The sequence below is a fragment of the Callithrix jacchus genome, chromosome 11, assembly GCF_049354715.1.
Source record: "Callithrix jacchus isolate 240 chromosome 11, calJac240_pri, whole genome shotgun sequence".
NCBI classification, from domain to species: Eukaryota; Metazoa; Chordata; class Mammalia; order Primates; family Cebidae; genus Callithrix; species Callithrix jacchus.
The window spans coordinates 75,915,116-75,934,259 of NC_133512.1; the positions used below are offsets into that span (position 1 = coordinate 75,915,116).

The 19,144-nt window shown below is 42.4% G+C and overlaps 1 protein-coding gene across 1 annotated transcript in view; it reads left to right on the forward strand.

Moving 5' to 3' along the window:
• The first annotated feature begins 578 nt into the window (after positions 1-578).
• RINT1 (RAD50 interactor 1) overlaps positions 579-19,144 on the forward strand; it is a 31,691-nt gene continuing 13,125 nt past the window's right edge. Inside the window, 11 exon segments of the mRNA XM_009002620.5 lie at positions 579-717; positions 720-757; positions 1,219-1,264; positions 4,734-4,915; positions 10,053-10,294; positions 13,820-13,993; positions 14,097-14,246; positions 15,684-15,840; positions 16,577-16,687; positions 16,777-17,002; positions 18,396-18,533. Of these exon segments, the coding sequence (XP_009000868.2) occupies positions 687-717; positions 720-757; positions 1,219-1,264; positions 4,734-4,915; positions 10,053-10,294; positions 13,820-13,993; positions 14,097-14,246; positions 15,684-15,840; positions 16,577-16,687; positions 16,777-17,002; positions 18,396-18,533 (1,495 nt within the window). The 5' untranslated portion in view covers positions 579-686.

The window sequence follows — 19,144 nt, forward strand, 5'->3', positions numbered from 1 at the left end:
CTAACCAACCTTAAAAGAAAGATCTAAAGACACTGACATTCATTGGAAACCCCCAATTAAAAATTCGAACCAAATAACCCTGCACCGGAGCTCTTAGTCAACAAGCCCCCTACACTCTCAGAACATCTGGATATCGTCTAAAATAGAAATTTAAACGATTCATAGTGAATTTAAGGCGTAGATAGGCCGAGCGCGGTGGCTCACACCTGTAATCCCAGCACCTTGGGAGGCTGAGGCGGGCAGATCACCTGAAGTCAGGAGTTCAAGATCAGCCTGATGAACATGGTGAAACCCCTCCAAAAAAGAAAAAGAAAAGAAAAAGTATATATATACTTTTTTTTAAAAACGCTTAGAGAGAGGGTTATCTTAAAGTTCCATCATTAAGAGCGTCAATAAAGTGACTGTTACCGCTGTTGGGAGGGATCGAACCCCTTCTCTGGAGCTCCTTGTGGCGGGTGCCCGCTTCCTGAGCTGCCGTTCCGACCTCCGGCCAGGAGGGGGAGGGACAGAGCACAGCCGGCGGCTGGGATGAGAGGAAGCAACCAGAGGCCTCTCTGGGCTGAGAGGAAGAAACCAGAGAGACGTCAAGAGGAAGTCGCGGTGGCTCCGAGTCCTACGTCCTCTGAGGCTGAGCTCGTCAGCGTGTTGCTGGGCTTAGCGGACTCCACAGGCCACGCTGGCTGCGAATGGAACCGAGGACTCGCGCGGAGGCGAGATGCTACCAGCCGGCGAGATTGGCGCCTCTCCTGCAGTCCCGGTGAGACGGCCCTGGTGTCACTGGGAAAGGACGTTGGTGGCCCATTGGGGTGGCACAGACCTCCCGGGGGAGATAGTCCCGGTGAGGTGGCCCTCTAAGCTTGTTAGGTTAGGCGGCTTAGGTTAGAGGCCCTTGCAAGGCCTCCTAGAGGAGGTGGTAGTTCCAGTGAGGTGACTTTGGCGGCCCTGGTGGGATGACAGATCTCGAGGGAGGTGGCCCTAGTGGGCAGGCAAGGTAACTCCAGGTGCTGCAGAGGTAACACAGACCTCCTTGGAAGGTGGCACTGGTGGCACCAGGAAGGTGACACTTTGGGGCACCTGGTGTAGACGGCCCTGGCCACTCAGAAATGGGGAGAGCGTCTGGAACCTCTCTGGCCTCCAGTGGGTGCTCTTTGGGAGCCGGGTATGAGTTCCATCTACGACTTTAACCTTAATGTGCTTGTCACACCTGTTCTCTTCTAGTGCTGCGCTGAAAGTGGTGATGAAGGGAAGAACCTCGAGGAGAAAAGTAAGCCAGCTGCAAACACCTTAGCTCTTTCTTCCCAGCTGTCCCGCCCGATCTCTGTCTACAAGGGTCTGCAACTGAGAGTAATTGGGGCCTGCCTGTGATTTTAATGAAACATCAACTTTTATTAAGCATCAGGAATTTGGAGGGGCTCATGATCTAGGACAGATGACCACCACACTAAATAGGTTCAAAGGAGGCAAATGCTAGTTGTTTAGTTCATCTTCAGTAAATTGGCAATTTAAAATTGCTCTAGGAAGAGCACAACGGATAACTTGGGTTCTGGATCTTGGACTGGGCAGGAAAAGGGGAAAAAAGGTCGGTCCCACCCTTTCCTCCCTAAGACGGGAGTATATTCCTCCCTAAGTCAGGGATGTGGACTTTCGCTATTTTACCTTTTTTTTTTGAGATGGAGTTTCGCCGTTGTTACGCAGACTGGAGTGCAATGGCGCGATCTCGGCTCACCGCAACCTCCGCCTTCTGGGTTCAAGCAATTCTCCCGCCTCAGCCTCCCGAGTAGCTGGGACTACAGGCACGCACCACCATGCCCAGCTAATTTTTGTATTTTTAGTAGAGACAGGGTTTCACCTCATTGACCAGGATGGTCTCGATCTCTTGACCTCTTGATCCACCTGCCTCGGCCTCCCAAAGTGCTGGGATTATAGGAGTGAGCCACCGCGCCTGGCGCCATTTTACTTTAATGGCAGTTTATTGCAAATCAAGGACTCTTTAGGGAGTTTTGAAGTGACGTGTTTTGGGAGAGGAAGGGGAAAGGCATGTTATTACTCTCGGGATTTTTTAATTCTTTTGCTATGGCAAACAGTTGGGAATGAGTAGCAGTAAGAGAAAGGGTGCTCACATTACCACATGGCCCTTAGGAGTAAGACTTGCCCTTGACATGGGCGGCTGATAGAATCTGCCTCAGAAAGAAGGCTCTAAGCAGTCTATAGCACATGACTGTCAAAGCTGCCACATCTCAGCTCCTTTTTCTTGAAGGATTTGAGAGTGCCCTCTATCTTTGAGTTAAACCCTTCCCTTTCCACTTTCCACCTTTGCCTCATTTAGATGCCTAGAAAGTAGTTTGATGCCTGCTGAGCTATCATTTTAATAAAATACCAGATGTAGACTGTCATATTAAGGACTTTGTCCTTGTTCCTCTCTCTGTGGCTCAAACTGCTTTGCAATTAGGAGTGCCATTTACAAGAAATAGAAAAGGAGAGACACAAAAACCTCCCATATCACTGGTATGTCATTTAGAAGAATGTCATTTCACCAAGAATGCCATATTTGAATAGTTACATGTCAAGTAATTTTTTTTTTTTGAGACTCAGTCTTACTCTGTCTCCCAACTAGTGGTTGCATTAGTCATTTTGATTTTTTCCTACTAATTTGTTTTCTCTTACTTTTTTTTGCACTGCACTGAAGTGCAGTAGCAAGATCTCGGCTCACTGCAATCTCCACCTCTAGGTTCAAGTGATTCTTCTGCCTCAGCCTCCCGAGTAGCTGGGATTACAGGCATGTACCACCATGCCTGGCCAATTTTTGTATTTTTAGTAGAGGCAGGGTTTCACCATGTTGGCTAGGCTGGTCTCAAACTCCTGACCTCAGGTGATCAGCTCTTCTTGGCCTCCCAAAGTGCTTGGATTATAGGCATGAGCCACCATGCCCAGTGGGTGTAATTTTTTTTGAAAAAGTAAAGATAGAATTTCCTCCGTAAGGTACAGCAACTTTAGCATTCACAAAACGTTTCCTGCCTCCATTTGTCAGCAAATACACCCACAACTCACTTGTTTTATTTAAGATTAAAAAAAGGCATTGTGAGTTCTGTAAATAGTAGTAGATTATTATACATTAAATGTGTAAGTCCAATGTGTATTAGACTCATTAAATCTCACCAAACAGGTAGTTTGCCATGGAAAGAATTTCACTGTAGACTATACTATTTAGTGGTTGCATTAGTCATTTTTACTTTTTCCTAGTAATTTGTTCTCTTATTATTTTTTTTTTGAGACGGAGTTTCGCTGTTGTTACCCAGACTGGAGTGCAATGGCACGATGTTGGCTCACTGCAACCTCCGCCTTCTGGGTTCAAGCAATTCTCTCGCCTCAGCCTCCTGAGTAGCTGGGACTACAGGCGTGCACCACCATGCCCAGCTAATTCTTATTTTTTTTTCTGTTTCTGACAAAGATATCTTTGTACAATAACACTGAAACTTAAAAATCTTTTTATTTTATTATTTTTCAAAGAGATGAGGTCTCGCTCTGTTGTCCAGGCTGGAGTATAGTGGTGCATCATGGCTCACTGCAGCCTCGATCTCCCAGGCTGCTCAAGCAGTCCTCCCATCTCAGCTTTCCAAGTAGCTGAGACTACAGGTTTGCGCCACCATGCCTGGCTAATTTTGTTACGTGAAGTCTTGCTTTGTTGCCCAGGCTGTTCTACAGCTCCTAGGCTCAAGTGATCCTCTTGCCTTGGCTTCCCACAGTGCTGGGATTATGGGCATGAGCTGCTGTGCCTGGCCCTTTTTTTTTTTTAATTTTAAAACAAGAGTTTTCCTTTGGTGTTGCTCTGGACTATACCACTGGTTTCTTACACATTTTGAAAAGGTATTATGCCTTGTCTATTGAAACCTTTGGTTGGGTCACACTTTAGGAAATTTTCATTTAATACTTTTTTCAGCTCTTCAGCATTTGCAGTAGTTGGTTGGTAGAGTGCTTTAGAGCTATTCATTTGGTAATTTGTGTGTGTCTGTGATTATTAACTTTTTTTTTGCTTTGGTTTTGTTTTTTGAGACCTAGTTCCCCCATTGCCCAGGCTGGAGTGCAGTGGCATGATCTTGGCTCATTGCCAACTTCTCTTGGGTTCAAGGGATTCTCTGCCTTGGCCTCCTGAAAAGCTGGGATCACAGGCATGTGCCCCCATGCCTAGCTAATTTTTGTATTATTGTTACGTTTTTTTGAGACAGAGTTTTGCTCTTGTTACCCAGGCTGTAGGAACAATCTCGGCTCACCGCAACCTCCGCCTTCTGGGTTCAAGCAATTCTCCTGCCTCAGCCTCCCAAGTAGCTGGGACTACAGGCGTGCACCACTATGCCCAGCTAATTTTTGTATTTTTAGTAGAGACGGGGTTTCACCTTGTTTACCAGGATGGTCTCAATCTCTTGACCTCGTGATCCACCCGCCTTGGCCTCCCAAAGTGCTGGGATTATAGGTGTGAGCCATGGTTCCCGGCCTCAATTTTTGTATTTTTGCTAGAGATGGGGATTTACGATGTTTGTCAGGGCAGTCTTGAACTCCTGGCCTCAGATGATGCACCTGCCTCAGCCTCCCAAAATGCTGGGATCACAGGTGTGAGCCATCTTGCCTTTCAAAATTACTAACTTTTGAAGGTAGATACACTGCTTTTACATCTTTTATGTTGTCTTTAATTCCATAGTACTTACTGGTGTTGAGTAATTGTTTTTCATTTGTTTTAGGTGACATAAATGTTGCAGTTCTTACTGGAAATAAACAAGTCAGTGAAGGTACAGATAATGGTGATCTTGCTTATGTGTCTGCATTCATAGAAAAGGAAGTTGGAAATGACCTTAAATCTTTAAAGAAACTTGATAAACTCATAGAACAGATGACAGAAAGTAAAATGCAGTTAGAAGAACAAGTAAGTATTGGACCTCACTGAAATAATATCAATGATATAATGTAAATATTATTATACAGAATGTGACAGATAGTCTAATTATTGTAAACTGTTTAAGAGGATTTCAGGACCTACAGTGTACTACCTATTTTACAAATTATGTAAAAGACAAAGTTCCTACTGATGTGATTTGTCTTGAAAACATATTGAGACCTAACATTTTATACAGCTGTTTTTTTTTTGAGATGGAGTTTCACTCTTGTTACCCAGGCCGGAGAGCAATGGCGCGATCTCAGCTCACCACAACCTCTGCCTCCTGGGTTCAGGCAATTCTCCTGCCTCAGCCTCCTGAGTAGCTGGGATTACAGGCATGTGCCACCATGCCCAGCTAATTTTTTGTATTTTTAGTAGAGACGGGGTTTCACCATGTTGACCAGGATGGTTTCGATCTTTTGACGGGTGATCCACTGGCCTCGGCCTCCCAAAGTTCTGGGATTACAGATGTGAGCCACTGTACCCAGTCACATTTCAAATTTTAATAAATGCCCACATAGGAAACGTGAAAAGAAGTATAACATAACGGTTATTCTGGGTGGGTGGTTGACAAGCGATGTATTTAAAAAATACATTTAGGCTGAGTGTGCTGACTCATGCCTGTAATCCCAGCACTTTCGGAGACTGAGGCAGGTGAATCACCTTAGGTCAGGAGTTGGAGACCAGCCTGACCAACATGGTGAAACCCATCTGTACTAAAAATACAACAACAAAAAATTAGCCAGGTGTGGTGGCGGGCACCTGTAATCCCAGCTACTCAGGAGACTGAAGCAGGAGAAGCACTTGAACCCAGGAGGCAGAAGTTACAATGAGCTGTGATCGTGCCATCGCACTCCAGCCTGGGCAACAAAAGCGAAACTCCATCTCAAAAATAAGTATTCTTACGCATTTGTAGGTTTTTTCCTTTTTCAATGAACATATTACTTGAATACTTTTTAAAAAAATCTAGTGAGTATAAGCTTAAAAAAAATAAGTAGGCCCCTCTACTTGGAATGGTGTGTTTGTCAAAGATAAAAGATTTTTGTCATATAGCTACTAAATTAGGTTAAGTAAATTCTTTGTGGGTTATTTCCAGCTTTTTGGTCATCTTATGTTCTCCTGTCCCCATTACCTTAGGCCTCCACAGCTTCCTGTCTTCCCATCACACCTACTGCTAGTCTCCAAGTTTAGCCTGGCTTTGTCCGTCTTTTCCACTCCTGCTGGCAGTTTGTTGTGGGCCCAGTTGGAGGAAGTCATAGCTGAGTAGATTGATGCCAACCGATGTGTGTGGTTTGCCACTCTGGCTGAATCTTCAGCCCCACCAGCAGCCCTGCCATGGGAAGGTCCACTCCTCTGTACTCCCCTCAGCTGTTCTTCCAAATTCTCTCCGAGACATCTACTTGACCTGTCCCTCCTACCCTTTCCTTTTCCCAAGCAGAAAAAATAGAGGCATAGTGTGAGTTTAGTAGCATTGAATTCGGTTTATTGAATAGTCTCTTCCATAGTCCACAAACTTATGTGCAATCTTTTCTTTTTTTTTCTTTTTGAGAGGAGTCTTGCCCTGTCACCCAGCCTGGAATAGTAGTGGCAGTGAGATCTCGGCTCACTGCAACCTCCGTCTCCCTGGTTCAAGCGATTCTCCTGCCTCAGCCTCTTGAGTAGCTGGAGTTATAGACACCCGCCACCACACTCAGCTATTTTTTGTATTTTTTAGTATACACTGGGTTTCACCATCTTGGCCAGGCTGGTGTTGAACTCCTGACCTCGTGATTCACCTACCTTGGCCTCCCAAAGTACTGGGATTACAGGCGCAAGCCACTGCACCCGGCCTGTGCCATCATTTTTTACCTCTTCGTTTAGCAGAGGATCAGTCTAAGGCAGACCTTATACCCCAGGTTCTACCTACCACCTTAGTGAATTTGTGTTACTCTTATAATTTTACCCTGTGTTCCTCAACCAGTCCTGTCCCTTCAGCATATGGACATAGACAGGTCTTTTCCGTGAAACCTAAACAAACAAACAAAAACCCTTCTTCTTTTAGCAGTTATTAGTTCTTTCCTCTGGTTGTCAGGCTTCAGAAATAACCTTTGTTATCTATCTCTGCTTTCTAATTTGCTGTTCATCTTTGACCCACTGTAATTAGGCTTGTTTCCCTAATGACCACAGAAAATTTGGCTGAAGTTCTTTATTGAACCTTAAATTCTGCATGTCCAAAACTCTACTGATCCATTTTTTAGAGGCTTATCTGTCTTGTTTATATAATGGCATCACAATCTGCCTGTCACTTAGACCTGAAGCTTAGGAGTCCTGGATTCCTTGTCGTCATCCTCTGTCCCTATCACCAAGTCATCTGAGTTCTGCCTCAACATCTCTGGTGTCCATTCCTTCTTTCCCACTTTTTTTTTTTTGGAGATGGAGTTTTCACTCTTGTCGCCCAGGCTGAAGTACAATGGCATGATCTTGGCTCACTGCAATCTCTGCCTCCTGGGTTCAAGTGATTCTCCTGCTTCAGCCTCCCGAGTAGCTGGGACTGCAGGCATGCACCACCATGCCTGGCTAATTTTTTTAATTTTAGTAGAGAGATAGTTTAACCATATTGACTAGGCTGGTCTCAAACTCTTGACTTTTGATTAGCTGGGATTATAGGCTACTGTAAATTATGCCACCACGCCCAGCTCATTTTTGTATTTTTACTAGAGGTGGGGTTTCTCCATGTTGGTCAAACTGGTCTCGAGTCCCCGATCTCAGGTGATCTGCCCACCTCAACCTCCCAAAGTGTTGGGGTTATAGGCATGAGCCAACATGCCTGGCCCATTTTCCCACTCTTGGTGACACAATCTTAGTTTAGGCAGATTGGGAGCTTTCTAGTAATGCAGAATCTCAGTCTTACTTCAGACTTACTATTCTGAATCTGTATTCTAACAAGATCTCTAGGTGATTAATATGCATATTCATTAAATGTAGCCTGTATATTTTATTGTGTTAATCCCACTGTTGAAATTATTTGCCTACAACTCTCTTATATACCACAGTGACCTTAAGGACAGGGGCTGTATCTTGTTTATCTGAATATTTCTAGCAGTGTCTGGTACAGAATAAGTATTTAATCACTGTTGATTGAAATTATTCTATAATGTTCTTTGTATTTTGCTGATAACTAATAATTGTATATGTTTTCCCACATACTATGAGAAAAATTCATTTAATGTATGCCATTTTCTTTCTTTCCTTTCCCCTTTCCCCTTTTTCCCCTTTTTCCCCTTTTTCCCCTTTTTCCCCTTTTGCCCCTTTCCCCTTTTCCCCTTTTCCCTTTCCTGACGGAGTCTTGCTCTGTCATCCAGGCTGCAGTGTGGTGGTGTTAGCTCACTGCAACCTCTACCTTCCGGGTTCAAGTGATTCTCCTGCTTCAGCCTCCTGAGTAGCTGGGATTACAGGCTCATACCACCATAGCCAGCTAATTTTTGTATTTGTATTTATTTTTTTGAGATAGAATCTCTCTCTGTCACCTAGGCTAGAGTGTAGTGGCACGATCTACACTGTTATTTCCGCTTCCCAGGTTGAAGCAGTTCTCTTGCCTCAGCCTCCCAAGTAGCTGGGATTATGGGCGTGTGCCACCATGCCTGTCTAGTTTTTTGGTTTTTTTTTTCATGTTGGCCGGGCTGTTGTCAAACTCCTGACCTCTAGTGATCTCCCTGCCTCGGCCTCCCCAAAGTGCTAGGATGACAGGTGTGAGTCATTGCACTGGCCAGTAAATGCCATTTCTAAAGGTATTGCTTAGATATCATCCCACCAAGTCAGTGGTTCTTAGCCTGGCCTTAATTCAGAATCACCTGGGGGATGTTGGCAAAATAGAGATGCCCAGCCTTCCAGCCTTTTAGAATGAGATCTTCATTTGCTTTTTTTTTTTTGAGACTGAGTTTCGCTGTTGTTACCCAGACTGGAGTGCAATGGCACGATCTTGGCTCACTGCAACCTCCGCCTCCTGGGTTCAATGGGTTCAAGCAATTCTCCTGCCTCAGCCTCCCGAGTAGCTGGGACTACAGGCGCGCACCACCATGCCCAGCTAATTTTTGTATTTTTAGTAGAGACGGGGTTTCACCTTGTTGACCAGGATGGTCTTGATCTCTTGGCCTCGTGATCCACTGCGCCCGGCCTGCTTTTTTTTTTTTTTTTTTGAGACAGTCTTGCTCTGTTACCCAGGCTGGAGTGCAGTGGCACAGTCTGGGCTCATTGGAACCTCCTCCTCCTGGATTCAAGTGGTTCTCCTGCCTTAGCCTCCCTAGTAGCTGGGATTATAGGTGCATGCCACCATGCCAGGCTAGTTTTTGTATTATTAGTAGAGATGGGCTTTCACCATGTTGGCCATGCTGGTCTCAAACTCTTGAACCTCAAGTGATCCACCCACCTCAGCCTCCCAAAGTACTGGGATTATAGGTGTGAAACACTGCGCTCAGCCCTTTGTTTGCTTTTGAAGGAAAATATTTAGTAGGTAGAGCATGTTATTAGTAAGTTTTCTCTCGCTGGATCCTCTGCTGAGCCTGTGGAGGCAGACCTCTAGATGCTTACTAGGGGCCAGTGTGTTAGGTCCCTTCCTATACATGTATGTGTATATATGTATGTATGTGTATATTTTTTACTTATTTTTTTGTTTCACTTACTGTTTTCAACACAAAGGCATACTTCTTCCTGACGTTCGTATGTATATAAAACAGTATTTTATGTTTGGGTTTGGTTGGTATGGGATGAAGAAATCAAACCTTTCTTTTGAAGGTTTTGATGGATGATTTCCAGTTCTGTTACAACAAATATGTATTTTGAAGGGAATGAACTAATAAAAAAGGTTACACACAGCCTGGACAACATAGTGAGACCTTGTTTATATTTAAAGAAAAAAGCCAAATGTAGTGGTGCATATGTGTAGTCCCAGCTACTGGGGAGGTTGAAGTGGGAGGATGGCTTGAGCCCACGAAGTCAAGGCTGCAGCGAGATATGGTGGCACCACTGCACTCCAACCTGGGCAACAGAGTGAGATTCCCTCTCAAAAAAAAAAAAAAAAAAATTAGAAAACTTCATGTGATTGCTGCTTTTCTTTCTCTCTTTCATTTTTTTTTCTTTTATTTGTCAGGTACTTACAATTTCATCAGAAATCCCTAAAAGAATTCAAAGTGCCTTAAAAAATGCAGAAGAATCAAAGCAATTTCTTAATCAGTTTCTGGAGCAGGAAACTCATCTCTTCAGTGCCATTAACAGCCATTTGCTGACTGCACAGCCTTGGATGGATGATCTTGGAGCCATGATTAGCCAGATTGAAGAGATCGAACGTCATCTTGCTTACCTTAAATGGATTTCACAAATTGAAGAACTAAGGTAAAATGGGCCTCTTTGTTCTCATAATTACTATTTTCCTTTGAGGCTTCTGTCTTAAAGAGTGCATGTGTACCATTAAATAATTGAGTTAATGAAAGATTATAATAATTTAACCAGTTATGAAAATATGATAATGCTTCTTTTCCTTTATTGTGAATGAACATAAACTTTTCAGGAAGCTTAATTAGCATTTGAAAGAAGGTAATGTAAGTACGTTAAACTTAAGTCTTATAACTGGAATATGAACACATGATAAAAACTATTCTTTGTAATGCCAGATTAATAAAACATAGTTTGGTAATAGGTATTCCTATTTAATTTTTAGAACTGATCACTTAACAAAATGGATTGCTTTCTTTATAATTTGAATATTTTTCAGTGGGAATCATAAGAGGTACACAGTATTCTTAGATGAATAACAAGAGGTCTTCTACCTCTGGGTAGGAAAAACAAGGAAGTAAGGCTTGACCTTTGTTCTTTTGAGTTGAATAGCTATCACTAGTGGTTAATTGGATCTAGTTTTGCCTTTCAAACAACCCGAAGTAACATTTCCACCTAGATTAGTAGATTCTTTAGTTTCATGATAAGGTCCCCCAATCCCTCCAAATTGTACTGTCCCATCCTTGGATTGTTTTAACTAGTACTTGTTGCAAAGTGGTCAGTAACCATTAATGTTGCCTAAAAAGCCTGAGGGAAAAAGTCATCTGAGGGTTTTAATGTCCTGTTTCAAATGTATCATAGTTAATAATGTTATGTTTGTTATGGATATTTTATGCATTTATTTTTACTGCATATATTTCCCAAAATGTTAAGGAATTTTACATCAGTACAGTATAGAAATCTGTTTTGCATATATGAGTTTTACATATAAATTGATATGCCTAAGACTGTAGTGTTGATTCTAGAAATTGAATAAAAAGTTTACTTTTTAGAGCATCTCTTTCTTAAATAAATTATATTGCTATGAAGGAATTTTTTAAATCTTGCTTTATTTTACTGCTCTTCTCCTTGTCCCTGAGAAAGGAAATACCAGTAAGAGGCAATGTTAATAACTTTATTAAGTACAATAAGTTATTTGAAACCCTCAGTCTTGTAGTAGCCAAAGTAATAGATTAACTGAAATAGGACTATGGGTATTGATAACTTTTTTCTTTCCTTATTTTTTTAAAAATTTAATTTATTTATCTTAATTTTTTTTTTTTTTTTGAGGCAGACTCTTGCTCTGTTGCCTAGACTGGAGTGCAGTGGCACAGCTCACTGCAACCTCTGCCTCCTGGGTTCAGATGATTTTCCTGCCTCAGCCTTCTGAGTAGCTGGGATTACAGGTATACACCACCATGCCTGGCTAAGTTTTGTATTTTTAGTAGAGAGGGGGTTTCACCGTGTTGGCCAGGCTGGTCTCAAACTCCTGACCTCAAGTGACCCACTTGCCTTGGCCTCCCAAAGTGCTGGGATTATAGGCGTGAGCCATTGTGCCTGGCCTTGATAACCTTTTCTGATATCTGAATTGTTTGTAAGGGAAATACGCTGAAGGATTTATGTTAGAAATATGGATCAAGTTCATAAGCAAGTAGAGCACAGTTATTTTTTTCTCTTTAATAATGTGTTCTTTCCCTGAGGTCTTAGGATAATATCTCTATTTCTAGCTTTCCTTTAGAGCTTGTGGGATTTTCCTCATCTCCAAATTTCTTCATAATGGCCTGATTTTATTCTGATGTACATTGTCTTTTTTAAAAGTAGTTTCTTCTTGCTAGAATTAGTATCTTCATATTAGCTCTATTTCTTGGATACTGTAGTATAGCACTATCACTCTGAGTGAACCCTGTTTCTCTGGCTTTTCCTGTGCTGTAAATGTCATTTATGCTTTAGTGTTGTGAAGAAATCTATTTCATTACATCCTTGAAAGCAGTACTCCTGCCGGACATGGTAGCTCATACCTGTAATCCTAGCACTTTGGGAGGCTGAGCTGGGCCTATCACTTGAGCCCTGAAGTTCAAGACGAGTCTGGGCACCATGGCAAAATCCCATCTCTGTTAAAGAAAAAAATTCGCTAGGCGGTGTGGTGAGCACCCGTAGTCCCAGATACTTGGGAGGCCGAGATAGGAGGATTGCTTGAGCCCCAGGAGGCTGAGGTTACAATGAGCTGTGATTGTTCCACTACACTGCAGCCTGGGTGACAGCCTGGGTGATAGAGTGAGACCGTCTCAAAAAAAAAAAAAAAAATCAAATAAAAAAGCAATACTTTTATATTCTGTGTTTGTACATTTGAAATTCTTCTGTAATATTTGTACTTTTTTTTTTTTTAAAGAGATGGGTTTTACCACATTGGCCATGCTCGTCTTGAACTCCTCACCTTAGGTGATCCGCCCACCTTGGCTCCGCAAAGTGCTGAAGTTACAGGCGTGAGCCTCCATGCCTGGCCCCTGTACATTTCTTAAACATGGTAGTTTTTGTTGGATTTACATTTCTTTGAAGTGGGAAATCAAGTTCAGCTAAGCAAAGTAGGTAACAATTGAAGAATATCGTACTTCACCTTACCGGATGCTACCCACGTTATTCCCTTGGATTAAAATAATGAAGACTTCTGTAAAAGACAGATTGATCAGAAATGAGTGGTGTCCACAGGAATGTGACACAAAACAGGTCTGTCAGGAGGAGTAGGAAGGGAAAGGTCCTGGGAGGTCTCCAGAACGTAGGCTGCAGGCTGCTGCTCTTAGAAGAATGCAGAAGTAGAGGACTCTAGGCTCCGAGAGAGGCCTTGGTATCAGGTTAAAAAACAAAGGCTACCTTAGGGTGGTGCCTCATTCTTCCTTGAATATAACTTTATATAAAACATGAGGGCCGGGTGTGGTGGCTCATGCCTGTAATCCCAGCACTTTGGGAGGCCGAGGCGGGTGGATCATGAGGTCAAGAGATCGAGACCATCCTCGTCAACATGGTGAAACCCTGTCTCTACTAAAAATACAAAAAAATTAGCTGGGCACGGTGGTGCGTGCCTGTAATCCCAGCTACTCAGGAGGCTGAGGCAGGAGAATTGCCTGAACCCAGGAGGCGGAGGTTGTGGTGAGCCAAGATCGCGCCATTGCACTCTAGCCTGGGTAACAAGAGCGAAACTCCGTCTCAAAAAAAAAAAAAAAAAAAACATGAAAAAGAACTTTTTCCAAATTTGAAATTATTCTGAGCAATCTGTTCTTTCAGTTTGCTTTCAGCTGGGCATGGTGACTCAAGCCTATAATCCCAGCACTTTGGGAGGCTGAGGTGGGTGGGTCATTTGAGATCAGGAGTTTGAGACCAGCCTGGCCAGCATGGTGAAACCCTGTCTCTACTAAAAATACAAAAAAATTAGCTGGGCATGGTGGCGCATGTCTGTAATCCCAGCTACTTGGGAGGCTGAGGCAGGAAAATCGCTTGAACCCAGGAGACAGGTTACAGTGAGCCAGGATCATGCCACTGCACTCCAGCCTGGGTGACAGTAAGAACTGCATCTCAAAAAGAAAAAAAAATTTTGCTTTACTTTGTTTACAGTGATAATATTCAGCAATATCTGATGACCAATAATGTACCAGAGGCAGCCTCCACTCTAGTGTCTATGGCAGAACTTGACATCAAACTTCAGGAATCATCCTGTACTCATCTTCTTGGTTTCATGAGAGCCACAGTTAAATTCTGGCATAAAATTCTCAAGGACAAGCTTACAAGGTAGGGAATTTACTACCCATATTTTGTGGTACTTGCTTTCTGATGGGTGTTTGGTGATCATTTGGTGATGTACTCAAATGTATGTGTTACTTTTTCGTTGCAGTGATTTTGAGGAAATTTTGGCACAGCTTCATTGGCCAATCATTGCACCCCCTCAATCACAAACTGTTGGCTTAAGTCGACCCGCCAGTGCCCCAGAGACATACAGTTACCTGGAGACACTGTTTTGTCAGCTTTTGAAACTACAAACCTCGTATCTTTCTTGCAGTTGAAAACTTACTAAAATTTCTTCTTTCTAGAATGGATTTGTGGCTTGAGAGTAAAACCTTTTTGAAGTGGCCAAGAAAGCCAAACAAGAATCCTGTGTTTGGACTTGGTCTGTAAATGCGCACCAAGTGGTGGACTGTACTCTTGGAAAGTGAATTGCGTGTGGGTGGGAGGGCTGTAAGGAAGAGTTCAAGATGCATCACTGATCCAAGATTATAGCACAAAAAGGTCTTTTGGGATGATAGAACAAATGGGCAATTGGGAGGAAACCTTAGTAACAGTGTTAGTTTAATCAAATGATGCTTGAATTTTTTTGTTACTAGTTTAGGAAAGTTTTATAGATTAATTCTGATAGCATTTTTGTGGGGTTCCCCCCCCGCCAGATAGAGTCTTCCTCTGTCACCCAGGCTGGAGTGTATGGTGTGATCTCGGCTCCCTGCAACCTCTGCCTCCCGGACTCAAGTGATTCTTCTGCCTCAGCCTCCCAAGTAGCTGGGATTACAGGCATGTGCAACCACGCCCGGCTAATTTGTTTGTTGTTGTTGTTAGAGATGGAGTTTTAGCATTTTGGTCAGACTGGTCTCGAACTCCTGACCGTGTGATCCACATGCCTCTGCCTCCCAAAGTGCTGGGATTACAGCACGCCTGGCCAGTTTTTTGTTTGTTTGTTTGTTTTAGATGGAGTTTCACTCTTGTTGCCCAGGCTAGAGTGTAATGGCACCATCTCAGTTCACCGCAGTCTCCACTCCTAAGTTCAAGCAATTATTTTGTCTCAGCCTCCTGCGAAGCAGTGATTACAGGCATGTTTCACCATGGCCAGCTAATTTTGTATTTTTAGTAGAGATGGGGTTTCCCCATGGGGTTTCCCCCCCACCTCAGGTAATCCGCCCACCTCAGTCTCCCAAAGTGCTGGCATTACAGGCATAAGCCACTGGGCTCAGCCCATTTTTGTGTTTTAAAGACATGCTCTCACTCTGTCAGCCAGGCTGAAGTCAATTGGTACAGTCATGGCTTGATGCAGCCTTGACTACCTAGGCTCAATTGATCCTCCCGCCTCTTCTTCCTGAGTAGCTGGGACTACAGGCATGTGCCACCATGCCTGGTTACTTTTTGTTATTTTTTTCTAGAGACAGGGTTTTGCCATATTGCCCAGGCATGTCTCAAACTCCTGGATTCAAGTGATTCGCCTGCTTCAGCCTCCCACAGTGCTGGGATTACAGGTGTGAGTCACCATCATCATGCCTGGCTTTTTGTGCATTTTAGCTGAATGTATATTCAGTATAAAGTGAGATTACTTATTTGCATAATAATTACTGAGTATCTGATACATTTGTTGGAAAACTTCATTGCGTGCGTATATGTACATATGTGTGTGTATATTAGGTATGCTTTGGATTCTTTTTCCTTGACTTGATTATGTCAGAGATGAATTACTTACTGAGCCAAAACAACTCCCAGAAAAATACTCTCTACCTGCATCCCCTTCTGTCATCCTGCCCATCCAGATTATGCTGACACCTCTTCAGAAGAGGTTCAGGTATCACTTCAGAGGGAACCGGCAGACTAATGTGTTAAGCAAGGTGTGTTTTGGCAGCTCTTGTTCTTCATTTTTATTACTAGCAAATGTTAGAATTTCTGTACTATTGGTGGTTAAGTTAAAATCTGACTCTATATTCACTTTCGTGTTTTTTTTCTAAGGGCGAAATTCCTGTTTTGTCACTTCTCTTTATACATATAATTGAGGACTTGTGTTCATATACTGGACACAAGGAAAATATGGTATTTTTGCTCTTGGGCATCAGCTATTACTGAATTACCATTGCAAAACAAAGCAAAGCAAATATTAAGTACTTGGTATTTCTGCTCTTAAACTTGTGTAAGACCTGTAGTTTTTGTAATGCAGACTAGCAAATTTTTTCTTAATTTACTTTTTGAAAATAAAAACCATAAGAAAGTTATATTTAAAAATTATTTTCAAATGCTATTTCAAAAAATTTATAGGCCATCAGTTCTTTGTAGTACTCATCATTTTACACATTAATGAAGTGCTAGGTTTTAAATATATGTGACATTGTAAATTTATGGGTTTATTGGCTTAAGTCACATTATTGAAATTTATTGGGAGTACGTTGGCAAACATTTGATTATTAAGCCTTGCAGGAGTTAAAAATTCAGAGTAGAAATTGTGCTGTTACATACAGGAATTTTCAACTAGTATTTGTAAGTGTTGTGCATATACAATTAAATAGATTCATGTAATTATAACTTTTTAATTGGAGTGACTTAAGAATTCAAACTATTTTCCTCCTTCCTTAGCCAGAATGGTACTTGGCTCAAGTACTTATGTGGATTGGAAACCATACTCAATTTCTGGATGAGAAGATTCAGCCAATACTAGACAAAGTAGGCTGTTTGGTAAATGCGAGGGTAAGACTCAGTCCTGTGTTTCTGTTTTAGAACTATTTGTGTGCATGGACAACTTTTTATTTACACACCTGTTTGTATATTTTTTTTAGCTTGAATTTTCTCGGGGCCTTATGATGCTGGTTCTTGAGAAGTTAGCCACTGATATTCCTTGTCTGCTATATGATGACAATCTCTTCTGTCATTTGGTGGATGAAGTACTCTTGTTTGAAAGGGAGCTACACAGTGTTCATGGCTATCCTGGCACGTTTGTTAGTTGTATGCATATTTTCTCAGAGGAAACCTGTTTTCAGAGATGGTTGACGGTGGAGAGAAAATGTAAGTGCTGATGTGGCCAGAGGGTAGGGAGAAATGTCTGTTTCTGTGGATATAAATTTTTGATATTTTTCTTTTCCAGTTCTGAGTAGGAACTAGAGGCATCTGAAAGTTTCTTTGTCAGGGTTTTCTGAGTTTCCTTCAGAGATAATCTTTTCTTTATTTCACATGAAACTTCCATTTTTCCTGGAATTATACTCTATGTGTTTCTAGAGTGGAATAGTAAAGCCAGTGGGGTGTATAATTGTTTTATAGATTTTATCATAGAATTTTTTATTTTATTTATTTTGGGACAGACTCTAGCTCTGTCGCCCAGGTTAAAGTGCAGTGGCACAATCTCAGGTCACTGCAGTCTCTACCCCCTGGGGTCAAAGAATTCTCCTGCCTTAGCCTCCTGAGTAGTTAGGATTATAGGTGTGCACTACCACATCTGGCTAATTTTTCTATTTTTAGGATTGACAGGTTTACAACATGTTGGCCGGGCTGGTCTGGGACGCCTGACTTCAAGTGGTCTGCCCATCTTGGCCTCCCAGTGTCAGACTATTTTATTTATTTATTTATTTCTGAGATACAGTCTCACTTTGTCACCCAGGCTAGAGTGCAGTGAGCTGATCATGGCTTACTACAGCCTTGACTTCCTGGGCTCATGTGATCTTCCTGCCTTAGCCACCCCAGTATCTGGGACTGTAGATGTGTGCTACCACACCTGACTACTATTTGTTTGTTTGTTTTTAGTAGAGATGGGGTTTTGCTGTGTTGCCTAGGCTGGTTGTGAACTCCTAGACTCAAGCAATCTGCCCACCTTGGTCTCCCAGAGTGTTGGGATTACTAACCCACTGCGCTCACCAGTAGAATCTTTTTGACTGTAGCTTAAATAGTCAACTATTTTCTTTTCTTTTTTTTTTTTTGAGATGGAGTTTTGCTGTTGTTACCCAGACTGGAGTGCAATGGCACAATCTCGGCTCACCGCAACCTCCGCCTTCTGGGTTCAAGCAATTCTCCTGCCTCAGCCTCCCGAGTAGCTGGGACTACAGGCACGCACCACCATGCCCAGCTAATTTTTGTATTTTTAGTAGAGACGGGGTTTCACCTTGTTGACCAGGATGGTCTCGATCTCTTGACTTTGTGATCCACCCGCCTTGGCCTCCCAAAGTGCTGGGATTATAGGCGTGAGCCACTGAGCCCGGCCAAGTCAACTATTTTCAAAATTTGGGGATGGGGGTGAAGTATCCTGTTTAAAATAAAGCATTAATTAAGTCAAATTTAATACAACTAGTGGGAGACTGTAGGTTTTTTTTTTAATAGAAAAGCCATCATTTCTAAATAATTATAAATTGAATAATTAGGAATGACTGTAACCACTTAATCGATATAATCCTTTTTTTCTGATTATCAGTTGCTCTTCAAAAAATGGACTCAATGCTTTCATCAGAAGCTGCCTGGGTATCGCAATATAAAGATATCACTGATGTGGATGAAATGAAAGTTCCAGATTGTGCAGAAACTTTTATGACTCTACTCTTGGTTATAACTGGTAGGTATAAGTTTTTTAAGATACAACTTTGTTTTAAAAGTACTGTTTTCACATGGCCTTTTATAAAGTAGCTCAGTAGGCTGGATGCAGTGTTTCATGCCTATAATCCCAGCACTTTGAGAGGCCGAGGCGGGCAGGTTACTTGAGCCCAGGAGTTCCAGAACAGCCTGGGCTACATGGTGAAACCCCTGTCTTCCAAAAAGTACAGAAGTTAGCCAGGTGTGGTGGTGCATGCCTGTAGTCCCAGCTACTTGGGAGGCTGAGGTGGGAGGATAGTTTGAGCATGAGAGGTGGAGGTTGCAGTGAGCTGTGCTTGAGCCACTACACTCCAGCCTTGGCGAGAGAGAGTAACTCTGTCAATAAGTTAATCAATAAATAAGTGACTCAACAAATTAATATTATATGATGGTTGTCTTTTTTTTTTTTTTTTTTTTTCTTTGAGATGGAGTTTTGCTCTTGTTACCCAGGCTGGAGTGCAATGGCATGATCTCGGCTCACCACAACCTCCGCCTTCTGGGTTCAAGCAATTCTCCTGCCTCAGCCTCCTGAGTAGCTGGGACTACAGGCACGTACCACCATGCCCAGCTAATTTTTTGTATTTTTAGTAGAGA